A 15,436-nucleotide genomic window follows, 5' to 3' on the forward strand; every position below is an offset into this window, starting at 1 on the left:
AGCCACCCATACACACCAACCCACACACACACACACACACACACACACACACACACACATACACCCACACTAACCCATAGCCACCCATACACACCAACCCACAAACACACACACACATACACCCACACTAACCCATAGCCACCCATACACCCATAGCCATCCACACACCCACAGCCACCCATACACCCACAGCCACCCATACACCCACAGCCACCCATACACCCACAGCCACCCATACACCCACAGCCACCCATACACCCACAGCCACCCATACACCCATACACCCACAGCCACCCATACACCCACAGCCACCCATACACCCATACACCCACAGCCACCCATACACCCACAGCCACCCATACACCCATACACCCACAGCCACCCATACACCCACAGCCACCCATACACCCATACACCCACAGCCACCCATACACCCACAGCCACCCATACACCCATACACCCACAGCCACCCATACACCCACAGCCACCCATACACCCACAGCCACCCATACACCCACAGCCACCCATACACCCATACACCCACAGCCACCCATACACCCACAGCCACCCATAGCCACCCATACACCCACAGCCACCCATACACCCACAGCCACCCATACACCCATAGCCACCCACAGCCACCCATACACCTACCCCAACCCCCATACACCCACAGCCACCCACACACCCACACCAACCCCCATACACCCACACCAACCATACACCCACAGCCACCCATACACCCACAGCCACCCATAGCCACCCATACACCCACAGCCACCCATACACCCACAGCCACCCATACACCCACAGCCACCCACAGCCACCCATACACCTACCCCAACCCCCATACACCCACAGCCACCCACACACCCACACCAACCCCCATACACCCACACCAACCATACACCCACAGCCACCCCCATACACCCCACAGCCACCCATACACCCGAAGCCACCCACAGCCACCCATACACCCACAGCCACCCACAGCCACCCATACACCCACAGCCACCCCTACACCCACAGCCACCCACACCCACAGCCACCCACACCCACAGCCACCCCTACACCCACAGCCACCCACACCCACACCCACAGCCGCCCACACCCACAGCCACCCACACCCACAGCCGCCCACACCCACACCCACAGCCACCCATACACCCACAGCCACCCATACACCCACAGCCACCCATACACCCACAGCCACACACAGACACCCATACACCCACAGCCACCGACAGCCACCCACAGCCACCGACAGCCACCCACAGCCACCGATACACCCACAGCCACAGCAGAGGGAGGATAGAAGACATCAAAGGCAGACAGGAATTTAAAGATCACAGTTTCAGCTCTCTTCTTACTTTTTTCTGTGTGTGTGTGTGTGTGTGTGTGTGTGTGTGTGTGTGTGCGTGCGTGCGTGCGTGTGTGTGTGTGTGTGTAGTATTACATTGGTATTCCACATCCTATGCTGCAGCTCAATCTTATTACAGATTACAGAGACCTGATTTCAGGTGAGTGCCTCCCTCTCTTCTTCTCTCTCCATCTCTCTCCCTCCTCCCCCACCTCCTCCTCTCTTTCCCTCCATCTCCTCTCTCTCCTCCTCTCCCTCCATCCTCTATCTCCTCTCTCCCTCATTCCTCTCTCCTCCTCTCCCTCCCTCCATCCTCTCTCTCCTCTATCCCCCTCTTCCCCCATCCTCTCTCCTCCTCCATCTTCTCTCTCCTCCTCCATCTTCTCTCTCCTTCTCGCCCTCCATCTCCTATCCATCCATCCTCTCTCTCCCTCCATCCTCTCTCTCCCTCCACCCCCCCCTCCCTCCACCCTTCTCCCTCCTCTCCTCTCTCTCCTCCCTCCATCTCCTCCTCTCCCTCCATCCTCTCTATCCCTCCATTCTCTCTCTCCTCTCTCCCTCCATTCTCTCTCTCTCCCTCCATCCTCTCCCTCCTCCCTCTCTCTCCCTCCATCATCTATCTCTCCTCCTCTCCCTCCATCTCATCCTCTCCCTCCACCCTCTCTCTCCTCCTCTCCCTCCATCATCTCTCTCCCTCCACCCTCTCTCTCCTCCTCTACCTCCATCTTCTCTCACCCTCCATCCTCTCTCTCCCTCCATCTCCTCTCTCCTCCTCTCCCTCCATCCTCTCTCTCTCCCTCCTCTCTCTCCTCCTCTCGCTCCCTCCATCCTCTCTCTCCCTCCTCCTCTCTCTCCTCCTCTCCCTCCCTCCCTCCCTCCATCTCCTCTCTCCTCCTCTCCATCCATTCTCTCTCAATCCTCTCTCTCCCTGCATCTCATACTCTCCCTCCATCCTCTCTCTCCCTCCCTCCATCATCTCTCTCCCTTCATCTCCTCTCTCTCCTCTCCCTCCATCCTCTCTGTCTCGTTCTACCGCCTGTCATCTAGTAGGCGTAGTCGTGGTGATTAGTCATTCCAGTCAGTAGTTTTATTCATTTATCTTTCTGTATTATTGATATTCCTTTATGATCATGGAGTAAGTATTCACACACACACACACACACACACACACACACACACACACACACACACACACACACACACACACACACACACACACACACACACCACACCACACCACACCACACCACACCACACCACACCACACAGTATTGTCCTGGTGGAGACCTGTCCCCACGAGGATGAATTGTCCTTGTTTTACCTTGTGGGACTTTCGGGGATTTCCGGTTTTCAAGTTTTACGTTTTAATTGTCACGTGCAGAAGTACAGTGGAATGTCTATCTTCCCAACAGCAGTAATCAGCATCAGTAACACTATAACTAATACAGTGGCAAGAAAGAGTATGTTTCCCTTTGTAAGTCAACAGCAGTAATCAGTATCAGTAATACTATAACTAACACGGTGACAAGAAAAAGTATGTTTCCCTTTGTAAGTCAACAGCAGTAATACTATAACTAATACAGTGGCAAGAAAGAATATGTTTCCCTTTGTAAGTCAACAGCAGTAATACTATAACTAATACAGGTACAAGAAAGAGTATGTTTCCCTTTGTAATTACCTGGATTTCTGCATAAATTGGTCATATAATTTGATCTGATCTTCATCTAAGTCACAACCACAGACAAACACAGCGTGCTTAAACTAACAACACACATTGTTGTGTTTTTCTTGTCTATATTGAATACATCATTTAAACATTCGGCTGTCGTCGGAATGAGACGTATGTGAGCCTCTATGTAGCGGCTGTCGTCAGAATGAGACGTATGTGAGCCCCTATGTAGCGGCTGTCGTCGGAATGAGACGTATGTGAGCCCCTATGTAGCGGCTGTCGTCGGAATGAGACGTATGTGAGCCCCTATGTAGCGGCTGTCGTCGGAATGAGACGTATGTGAGCCCCTATGTAGCGGCTGTCGTCGGAATGAGACGTATGTGAGCCCCTATGTAGCGGCTGTCGTCGGAATGAGACGTATGTGAGCCCCTATGTAGCGGCTGTCGTCGGAATGAGACGTATGTGAGCCCCTATGTAACGGCTGTCGTCAGAATGAGACGTATGTGAGCCCCTATGTAACGGCTGTCGTCAGAATGAGACGTATGTGAGCCCCTATGTAACGGCTGTCGTCAGAATGAGACGTATGTGAGCCCCTATGTAGCGGCTGTCGTCAGAATGAGACGTATGTGAGCCCCTATGTAGCGGCTGTCGTCAGAATGAGACGTATGTGAGCCCCTATGTAGCGGCTGTCGTCGGAATGAGACGTATGTGAGCCCCTATGTAGCGGCTGTCGTCGGAATGAGACGTATGTGAGCCCCTATGTAGCGGCTGTCGTCAGAATGAGACGTATGTGAGCCCCTATGTAGCGGCTGTCATCAGAATGAGACGTATGTGAGCCCCTATGTAGCGGCTGTCGTCGGAACGAGACGTATGTGAGCCCCTATGTAGCGGCTGTCGTCGGAATGAGACGTATGTGAGCACCCTATGTAGCGGCTGTCGTCAGAATGAGACGTATGTGAGCCCCTATGTAGCGGCTGTCGTCAGAATGAGACGTATGTGAGCCTCTATGTAGCGGCTGTCGTCAGAATGAGACGTATGTGAGCTCCTATGTAACGGCTGTCGTCAGAATGAGACGTATGTGAGCCCCTATGTAACGGCTGTCGTCGGAATGAGACGTATGTGAGCCCCTATGTAGCGGCTGTCGTCAGAATGAGACGTATGTGAGCCCCTATGTAGCGGCTGTCGTCAGAATGAGACGTATGTGAGCCCCTATGTAGCGGCTGTCGTCAGAATGAGACGTATGTGAGCCCCTATGTAGCGGCTGTCGTCGGAATGAGACGTATGTGAGCCCCTATGTAGCGGCTGTCGTCGGAATGAGACGTATGTGAGCCCCTATGTAGCGGCTGTCGTCAGAATGAGACGTATGTGAGCCCCTATGTAGCGGCTGTCGTCGGAATGAGACCAAAGCGCAGCGTGGAAAGTGTCCATGATTTAATGTTCAAAAACCACTCAAACAAAAGGTGAAAAGGAAAGCGAACAGTTCTGTCAGGAAAAACCACTAAACAGAAAACAACATCCCACAAAACCCGGAAGATGACAACTTATATATGATCCCCAATCAGAGACAACGATAGACAACTTATATATGAGCCCCAATCAGAGACAACGATAGACAACTTATATATGATCCCCAATCAGAGACAACGATAGACAGCTTATATATGATCCCCAATCAGAGACAACGATAGACAGCTTATATATGATCCCCAATCAGAGACAACGATAGACAGCTTATATATGATCCCCAATCAGAGACAACGATAGACAGCTGCCTCTGATTGGGAACCACACTAACATAGAAATAAGGAAACTAGAATGCCCACCCTAGTCACACCCTGGCCGAACAGAAATAGAGATTAAAAACCTCTCTATGGCGTGACACCCTCGGCTAATGACTTCTCCAAAAGCTAATTGGAGTCAGGAGTCAGCTGACCTGGAGGCCAATCAATGAGGCGAGATCGGAGATGTTGGTTAGAGTTTGCTATTCACAAGAAGCATTGCCTGATGTTTACCTCGCTTCGGGACAAAAGAGATCTCAGAAGACCTACGATTAAGAATTGTTGACTTGCATAAAGCTGGAAAGGGTTACAAAAGTATCTCTAAAAGCCTTGATGTTCATCAGTCCACGGTAAGACAAATTGTCTATAAATGGAGAAAGTTCAGCACTGTTGCTACTCTCTCTAGGAGTAGCCGTCCTGCAAAGATGACTGCAAGAGCACAGCGCAGAATGCTCAATGAGGTTAAGAAGAATCCTAGCGTCAGCTAAAGACTTACAGAAATCTCTGGAACATGTTAACATCTCTGTTGACGAGTCTACGACACGTGAAACACTGAACAATAATGGTGTTCATGGGAGGACACCACGGAAGAAGCCACTTCTGTCAAAAAAAAACATTGCTGCACGTCTGAAGTTCGCAAAAGAGCACCTGGATGTTCCACAGCGCTTCTGGCAAAATATTCTGTGGACAGATGAAACTACAGTTGAGTTGTTTGGAAGAAACACACAACACTATGTGTGGAGAAAAAAAGGCACAGCACACCAACATCAAATCCTCATCCCAACTGTAAAGTATGGTGGAGGGAGCATCATGGTGTGGGGCTGCTTTGCTGCCTCAGGGCCTGGACAGCTTGCTATCATCGACGGAAAAATTAATTACCAAGTTTATTAACTTCTTGCGACTACAGGGGGTGCTGTTTTCTCATTAGCATAATTGCATTACAGATTAAACGGCTTCCTACTAAATTCTTGCTCGTACAATATGCATATTATTACTATTATTGGGTAGAAAACACTCTAGTTTCTATAGGCGTTGGAATTTTGTCTCTGAGTGGAACAGAACTCATTCTACAGCAATTTCCCTGACATGGAGTCAGATTTCACACATTTTGGCCCCTGATCTGGAGTCAGTTTAAAGGCCACTGTGAACGCTATCAGGATACGGACACTGCTTACGTCTTCCCCTGGATGCCTTTACGTGATGACGATTTGAATGGTATCGATTGCGCAATCACAGCCACTATAAATGAAAAAAACCTGTAGTGTCACGCCCTGGCCTTAGTATTCTTTGTTTTCTTTATTATTTTAGTTAGGTCAGGGTGTGACATAGGGAATGTTTGTGTTTTGTTGGTTTTGGGTGTTTTTTATGGTAAAGGGGTTGTTGGGTATAGTATATGGGTTTGTGTGGAGTACATGTGTCTAGTGTTGTCTATGTATGTTTAGTTGTCTAGGAGAGTCTATGGTTACCTGAATGAGTTCCCAATTAGAGACAGCTGATTTCGGTTGTCTCTGATTGGGAGCCTTATTTAGGGTAGCCATAGGCTCTCATTGGTGGTGAGTAATTGTCTATGTCAGAACGTTTGTAGCCTGTGTGTGTAAGTGCACAACGTTATTTAGCTTCACGGTCGTTTGTTGTTTTGTTCGTTTTGTTAAAGTGTTTCGTGTCGTGTTTATTTTTCGTCATCTTTTAAAATAAAAGAAGATGGCTTACTTTCCAAAAGCTGCGTTTTGGTCCATCAATCCGCCACACGATCGTGACATGTAGGTAGGACTTCTTTCCAGATGCGCCGGACGCGCGGTGGACACCGACCTGCTCTTTTTCCAAGCATTAGTGTAGCCAGTAATATTTCTCAGGTCATGTTTTTACTCGTTATAGGAGTTAAAAACATCATAAGGTAGTTAATTTAAACCGTTTTATAGCAATTTATATCCGTTTAGTGCGCATTTTGGGACATTTATTTCTGAGACACTTTGAAGCGCCGGGCAGGTTTCCAGTTCATGCCGAACGCAGTTGGCATTTCCACATGGCAAGAGGACAGCTTTCGACCAAAAGACGATTAGAAAGGATTCTTTGCCCAAGATTCTGATTGAAGAACAGCTCAAAGTAGGAACAATTTATTATGATAAATCGTGTTTGTCGAAAAATGTTAATCGCTCATGACGCCATCTTGTTAGACGTAGCTTCGCTTGGCGCAAACTGTATTGAAAAGTAAGGATAATTTAAAAAATGTAAATCAGCGATTGTATTAAGAATTAAATTGTCTATCAATCGCTGTCCACCCTATATTTTTTAGTCACGTTTATGAGTATTTATGTATACGACTAGATCACTGTCTAATATGGCGCACGACATTGTCTGACCAGCTGGGCAACTTTTGTGTCACGATCGTGTACTGGAGAGACGGACCAAGATGCAGCGGAATAATGATACATCTTCTCTTTTTATTTAAAGAAGATGAACGAACACGACACACTTTAACAAACTATACAAAACAACAAACGACCGTGAAGCTAAATAACGTTGTGCACATACACATACAGGCTACAAACGTTCTACATAGACAATTACCCACATCACATGAAAGCCTATGGCCACCCTAAATATGGCTCCCAATCAGAGACAACAGAAATCAGCTGTCTCTAATTGGGAACTCATTCAGGCAACCATAGACTCTCCTAAACAACTAAACCAACATAGACAACGCTAGACACATGCACTACACACAAACCCATACAATACACCCAACACCCCCTTTACCATATAATCACCCAAAACCGACAAAACACAAACCTTCCCCATGTCACACCCTGACCTAACTAAAATAATAAAGAAAACAAAGAATACTAAGGCCAGGGCGTGACATAACCCCCCCCTTAAGGTGCGAACTCCGGGCGCACCATTACACAGTCTAGGGGAGGGTCTGGGTGGGCTTCCATCCACGGTGGCGGCTCCGGCTCTGGTTGTGGTCCCCACGTCACCATAGTCCCTAACCGCCTCCTTAGCTTCCTCCAAATGACCCCCCTCCACATTAACCCCATAGCATTAAGGGGCAGTTCCGGACTAAGGGGCAGCTCCGGACTAAGGGGCAGCTCCGGACTAAGGGGCAGTACCAGGGTAAGGGGCAGTACCAGGATCAGGGGCAGTACCAGGGTAAGGGGCAGTACCAGGGTAAGGGGCAGTACCAGGGTAAGGGGCAGCACCAGGATAAGGGGCAGCACCAGGATAAGGGGCAGCTCCGGACTGAGGAATGGCAGCTCCGGACTGAGGAATGGCAGCTCCGGACTGAGGAATGGCAGCTCCGGACTGAGGGACTGCCCATGACTGGCTGACAGATCTGGCTGCTCATGGCTAACTGACGGATCTGGCTGCTCATGGCTGGCTGACGGATCTGGCTGCTCATGGCTGGCTGACGGATCTGGCTGCTCATGGCTGGCTGACGGATCTGGCTGCTCATGGCTGGCTGACGGATCTGGCTGCTCATGGCTGGCTGACGGATCTGGCTGCTCATGGCTGGCTGACGGATCTGGCTGCTCATGGCTGGCTGACGGATCTGGCTGCTCATGGCTAGCTGACGGATCTGGCTGCTCATGGCTAGCTGACGGATCTGGCTGCTCATGGCTAGCTGACGGATCTGGCTGCTCATGGCTAGCTGACGGATCTGGCTGCTCATGGCTAGCTGACGGATCTGGCTGCTCATGGCTGGCTGACTGATCTGGCAGATCCTGTCTGATTGGCGGCTCTGGCAGATCCTGTCTGGTTGGCGGCTCTGGCAGATCCTGTCTGGTTGGCGGCTCTGGCAGATCCTGTCTGGTTGGCGGCTCTGGCAGATCCTGTCTGGTTGGCGGCTCTGGCAGATCCTGTCTGACAGACGGCTCTAGCGGCTCCTGTCTGGCTGGCGGCTCTAGCGGCTCCTGTCTGGCGGACGGCTCAGTAGGCTCATGGCAGACGGGCGGCTTTGCAGGCTCATGGCAGACGGGCGGCTTTGCAGGCTCATGGCAGACGGATGGCTCAGATGGCGCTGGGGAGACGGATGGCTCAGATGGCGCTGGGGAGACGGATGGCTCAGATGGCGCTGGGGAGACGGATGGCTCAGATGGCGCTTGGCAGACGGGCAGTTCAGGCATCGCTGTGCAGACGGCAGACTCCTGCCGGCTGAGGCGCACTGTAGGCCTGGTGCGTGGTGCCGGGACTGGTGGCACCGGGCTGGGGACACGCATCTCAGGGCTAGTGCGGGGAGAAGGAACAGGGCATACTGGACCCTGGAGACGCACATTAGGCCTAGTGCGTGGTGCCGGCACTGGTGGTATCGGGCTGGGAACACGCTTCTCAGGGCTAGTGCGGGGAGAAGGAACAGTGCGTACAGGACTCTGGAGACACACAGAAGGCTTGGTGCGTGGTGTAGGCACTGGTGGTAATGTGCTGGAGACACGCACCACAGGGCTAGTACGTGGAGGAACAGTAACAGGACGCACAGGACTCTGGAGACACACAGGAGGCTTTGTGCGTGCTGTAGGCACTGTCTTAACCAGACGGCTAGCACGCACCTCAGGACGAGTATGGAGAGCTGTTCCCGGTGACATTAACTCACCAACACGCTCATTCGGACGGATGCCGTGCCTCATGCACCAAACCAGTACATCCCTCATAACTCTCTCCTCCAATTTCTCCATTAATTCCTTTACTGTCTCTGCGTCGCTCACTTCCAAATCCGCCCTCACCGGCTCCTTACGGTAAGCAGGAGGAGTTGGCTCACGTCTCCCGACTGACCCAACTAAACTACCCGAGAGCCCTCCCCCAAGAAATTTTTGGGTTTGACTTACGGGGTTCCAGCCTTGTTTCCGTGCTGCCTCCTCATATCGCCGCCTCTCTGCTTTCGCTGCCTCCAGCTCAGCTTTGGGACGGCGATATTCTCCCGGCTGTGCCCATGGATCTTCTCCGTCCAATATTTCCTCCCAACTCCAATAATCCTGTGTAGCAGGCCACTGCTCCAATTCACGCTGCTTGATCCTTTGGTGGGTAATTCTGTCACGATCGTGTACTGGAGAGACGGACCAAGATGCAGCGGAATAATGATACATCTTCTCTTTTTATTTAAAGAAGATGAACGAACACGACACACTTTAACAAACTATACAAAACAACAAACGACCGTGAAGCTAAATAACGTTGTGCACATACACATACAGGCTACAAACGTTCTACATAGACAATTACTCACATCACATGAAAGCCTATGGCCACCCTAAATATGGCTCCCAATCAGAGACAACAGAAATCAGCTGTCTCTAATTGGGAACTCATTCAGGCAACCATAGACTCTCCTAAACAACTAAACCAACATAGACAACGCTAGACACATGCACTACACACAAACCCATACAATACACCCAACACCCCCTTTACCATATAATCACCCAAAACCGACAAAACACAAACCTTCCCCATGTCACACCCTGACCTAACTAAAATAATAAAGAAAACAAAGAATACTAAGGCCAGGGCGTGACATTTTGTCATTGTCTAACCATGATTTTGGTGGCTAAATATGCACATTTTCGAACAAACTGTATATGTATGTTGTAATGTGATGTTACAGGAGTGTCATCTGAAGAATTCTGAGAAGGTTAGTGAAAAAATTCATATATTTTGGCGATGTTTACGTTATCGCTCTCTTTGGCTAGAATCAATGCTCTGGTAATGTTTGCACATGTGGTATGCTAATATAACGATTTATTGTGTTTTCGCTGTAAGACACTTAGAAAATCTGAAATATTGTCTGTATTCACAGGATCTGTGTCTTTCGATTAGTGTATGTTGTGTATTTTTACGAAATGTTTGATGATTAGTAATTAGGTAAACACGTTGCTCTATGTATTTATTCTAGTCCATTTGTGACGGTGGGTGCAATTGTAAACTATGATATCTACCTGAAATATGCACATTTTTCTAACAAAACTTATCCTATACCATAAATATGTTATCAGACTGTCATCTGATGAGGTTTTTTCTTGGTTAGTGGCTATCAATATCTTAGTTTAGCCGAATTGGTGATAGCACCTGATGGAGTAAGAAACTGATGGAGTTAGAAAAGTGGTGTCTTTTGCTAACGTGGTTAGCTAATAGATTTACATATTTTGTCTTCCCTGTAAAACATGTAAAAAATCTGAAATGGTGGCTTTATTCACAAGATCTGTATCTTTCATTAGGTGTCGTGGACTTGTGATTTAATGATATTTAGATGCTACTATTTAATTGTGACGCTATGCTAGGCTATGCTACTCAGTGTGGGGGGGGGGGGGGGGTGGGGGGTGCTCCCGGACCCGGGGTAGATACTCGTGAAAGGTTAAGACATTTTGCAGGAGAATGTCAGGCCATCTGTACGCGAATTGAAGCTCAACAGCAGTTGGGTGATAAAACAGGACAACGACCCAAAACACAGAGGTAAATCAACAACAGAATGGCTTCAACAGAAGAAAATACGCCTTCTGGAGTGGCCCAGCCAGAGTCCTGACCTCAATCCGATTGAGATGCTGTGGCATGACCTCAAGAGAGCAGTTCACACCAGACATGCCAAGAATATTTCTGAACTGTAACAGTTTTGTAAAGAGGAAAGGTCCAACATTCCTCCTGACCGTTGTGCAGGTCTGATCCGCAACTACAGAAAAGGTTTGGTTGAGGTGATTTCTGCTACAGGTTCAACCAGTTATTACATCCAGGGGTTCACATACTTTGTCTTGCCACTGTACATTCAATAGTCAAGTAGAAGAACAACTATATACAGGGACAGTTCCAGCACCATATTAACAATGTGCAGGGATACTGGAGTGGTAGAGGTAGATATGTATAGGAGTAAGGTGACAGGGATACTGGAGTGGTAGAGGTAGATATGTATAGGAGTAAGGTGACAGGGATACTGGAGTGGTAGAGGTAGATATGTATAGGAGTTAGGTGACAGGGATACTGGAGTGATAGAGGTAGATATGTATAGGGGACAGGGATACTGGAGTGGTAGAGGTAGATATGTATAGGAGTTAGGTGACACTGTAATTGAAGACTGTATAACTGTGTGTGGTACTGTAATTGAAGACTGTATAACTGTGTGGTACTGTAATTGAAGACTGTATAACTGTGTGGTACTGTAATTGAAGACTGTATAACTGTGTGGTACTGTAATTGAAGACTGTATAACTGTGTGGTACTGTAATTGAAGACTGTATAACTGTGTGGTACTGTAATTGAAGACTGTATAACTGTGTGGTACTGTAATTGAAGACTGTATAACAGTGTGGTACTGTAATTGAAGACTGTATAACTGTGTGGTACTGTAATTGAAGACTGTATAACAGTGTGGTACTGTAATTGAATACTGTATAACAGTGTGGTACTGTAATTGAAGACTGTATAACAGTGTGGTACTGTAATTGAATACTGTATAACAGTGTGGTACTGTAATTGAAGACTGTATAACTGTGTGTCTGTGTTTCTGCCTCAGGCCTTTTCTACACAAAGACATTTACTTCTCATTATACCACGTGTGTTAACCATAACACACACACACACAAACACACACACACACACACACACCTCTCCAGCCATCTATTTCACATGTCAAACAGCAATTCAGTGGAACTGTATAATAAATCATAAATATGCTTTAAACTTTAAATCAATTTGTCCTTGATGTCAGAAATAAAATGTGTGTGACTATTTAATTCACCCTGAATGACTCAACACTACTACTATGTCATTATCAATGTCATTATCGATGTCATTATCGATGTCATTATCGATGTCATTATCGATGGCATTATCGATGTCATTATCGATGGTATTTTATCTCGTTACAAGTTCTTTTATTTTTTTCTTGAAGGTGGATTTACTTTTTGCCTGAAAAATATGGATTGATAAAGAGTTCCATTCAGCTATGGCTCTATATAAAACTGTAGATTTAAGGTTATTTGTCCTTGGGTTGGGTTGTTTTAGCTGCCCTGAATTTGTCTGTCTGGTTTGGTGGATATGCGTGTTGCTAGTATGTACTAACTGGACTGAAAAATACCATTTAAAAAATATATATAACATTCCTAAAGAAAATCAGAAGACTAGATAGTAATTTGTTTTTAACGTGAAGCAATGAGAGATTCTGATGCATTTTAATAAGATACCTACGGTTAGAGCAATGAAGAGAGAATCTGCCAGCCCTGTTTTGAGCCATTTGGAGCTTTTTTATATCTTTCTTTGCTGCAGACGACCATATAACTGGACAGTACTCTAAGTGTGATAGATTAACCATATAACTGGACAGTACTCTAAGTGTGATAGATTAACCATATAACTGGACAGTACTCTAAGTGTGATAGGACCAGGGATTGACCATATAACTGGACAGTACTCTAAGTGTGATAGAACCAGGGATTGACCATATAACTGGACAGTACTCTAAGTGTGATAGGACCAGGGATTGACCATATAACTGGACAGTACTCTAAGTGTGATAGAACCAGGGATTGACCATATAACTGGACAGTACTCTAAGTGTGATAGAACCAGGGATTGACCATATAACTGGACAGTACTCTAAGTGTGATAGGACCAGGGATTGACCATAAAACTGGACAGTACTCTAAGTGTGATAGAACCAGGGATTGACCATAAAACTGGACAGTACTCTAAGTGTGATAGAACCAGGGATTAACCATATAACTGGACAGTACTCTAAGTGTGATAGGACCAGGGATTAACCATATAACTGGACAGTACTCTAAGTGTGATAGATGAACCATATAACTGGACAGTACTCTAAGTGTGATAGATTAACCATATAACTGGACAGTACTCTAAGTGTGATAGGACCAGGGATTGACCATATAACTGGACAGTACTCTAAGTGTGATAGGACCAGGGATTGACCATATAACTGGACAGTACTCTAAGTGTGATAGAACCAGGGATTGACCATATAACTGGACAGTACTCTAAGTGTGATATATTAACCATATAACTGGACAGTACTCTAAGTGTGATAGAACCAGGGATTGACCATATAACTGGACAGTACTCTAAGTGTGATAGGACCAGGGATTGACCATATAACTGGACAGTACTCTAAGTGTGATAGGACCAGGGATTGACCATATAACTGGACAGTACTCTAAGTGTGATAGATGAACCATATAACTGGACAGTACTCTAAGTGTGATAGGACCAGGGATTGACCATATAACTGGACAGTACTCTAAGTGTGATAGGACCAGGGATTGACCATATAACTGGACAGTACTCTAAGTGTGATAGATGAACCATATAACTGGACAGTACTCTAAGTGTGATAGGACCAGGGATTGAATCACCTGATTCAGAGTGCTAGATGTTACGTACTCTGAACATTTTCTTGTGACAGCGGTTCCCTTACCCATCTTAATAACAACATGATCTATGTGTTCTGACCAGGATAAAGCTGCGTCCAACATGACATCTAGTAGTTTCGTTTTTTCCCACTTGCTCTACATGGATTCTATTCATCGACAATTTCAACTGGGGATCATCAGGAAGCATATATCTTCAACCAAACACAATACAATTCCTTTTAGAAATGTTTAACACCAATTTGTTCATATCAACCCACTCAGACACCATTCTTAGTTCACTGCTCAGTACATCTGTTAGCTCATTACATGCTGATGCTGTAAAGAAAGAACTGAACGACATCCGTTTTGAGTTTCTGGAAGAGACTGATGGACAGGAGTTATAGGACGACTATGAGGACCAGTGAATGCAGATGTTGCATCCTTAGGTACTGGAATAATCTTTGACCCTTTCCAGACGTCTGGGCACACCCCATACATCAAGCACTTATGACAAATATGAGAGATTGGGGTAGATATTTGGTTAGCTGTAACTCTAAGCAATTTGGCGTCAAGATGATCTGTCCCAGGCGACGTGTCATCAGAAGGAGACAACAGCATCCTTTCTACCTCTTCCTGTTCTACTTGATGACACGTCAAGATGATCTGTCCCAGGCGACGTGTCATCAGAAGGAGACAATCCTTTCTACCTCTTCCTGTTCTACTTGATGACACGTGAACCTGCATTGCCTCTCCTTCATGAAACAATCTTTAGGGCCTTTTGTATTTTAGTTTTCCTAGTGAGTGCAACCAAGTTATGATCATTGTAACCAAAGCCATGTAGCCATTATCGCTGTCATTATCAATGTCCTTATCACTGTCATTATCGATGTCATTACTGATGTCCTTATCACTGTCATTATCGATGTTGTTATCGATGTCGTTATCACTGTCATTATCGATGTTGTTATCGATATCGTTATCACTGTCATTATCGATGTCATTACTGATGTCCTTATCACTGTAATTATCAATGTCATTATCAATGTCATTATCACTGTCATTATCGATGTCATTATCAATGTCCTTATCCCTGTCATTATCAATGTCCTTATTAATGTCATTATCAATGTTATTTTCAATTTCATTATCAATGTCATTATTGATGCCATTATCACTGTTATTGTCAGCGATCACTCCCTCCCTCTCTCTTCATTTCTCTGTCAAACTTTATTCTGCACACACCTGTTACATTTCTTACTTTCTTTCAATTCTTTCATTCTTGCCC

General features: G+C 46.6%; 1 protein-coding gene across 1 annotated transcript in view; it reads right to left on the bottom strand.

Annotated features, from left to right (window-relative positions):
• The window catches only part of LOC129842964 (protein sidekick-1-like), a 373,259-nt gene extending 359,039 nt beyond the window's left edge, over window positions 1–14,220 (bottom strand). The window contains exon 1 of the mRNA XM_055911684.1: window positions 14,217–14,220. Within this exon, the coding sequence (XP_055767659.1) occupies window positions 14,217–14,220 (4 nt within the window). The remainder of the gene's footprint in view (window positions 1–14,216) is intronic.
• Between the last annotated feature and the right edge of the window lie 1,216 nt (window positions 14,221–15,436).

Source organism: Salvelinus fontinalis, unplaced genomic scaffold (genome assembly GCF_029448725.1).
Source record: "Salvelinus fontinalis isolate EN_2023a unplaced genomic scaffold, ASM2944872v1 scaffold_0081, whole genome shotgun sequence".
Taxonomy (NCBI): Eukaryota; Metazoa; Chordata; class Actinopteri; order Salmoniformes; family Salmonidae; genus Salvelinus; species Salvelinus fontinalis.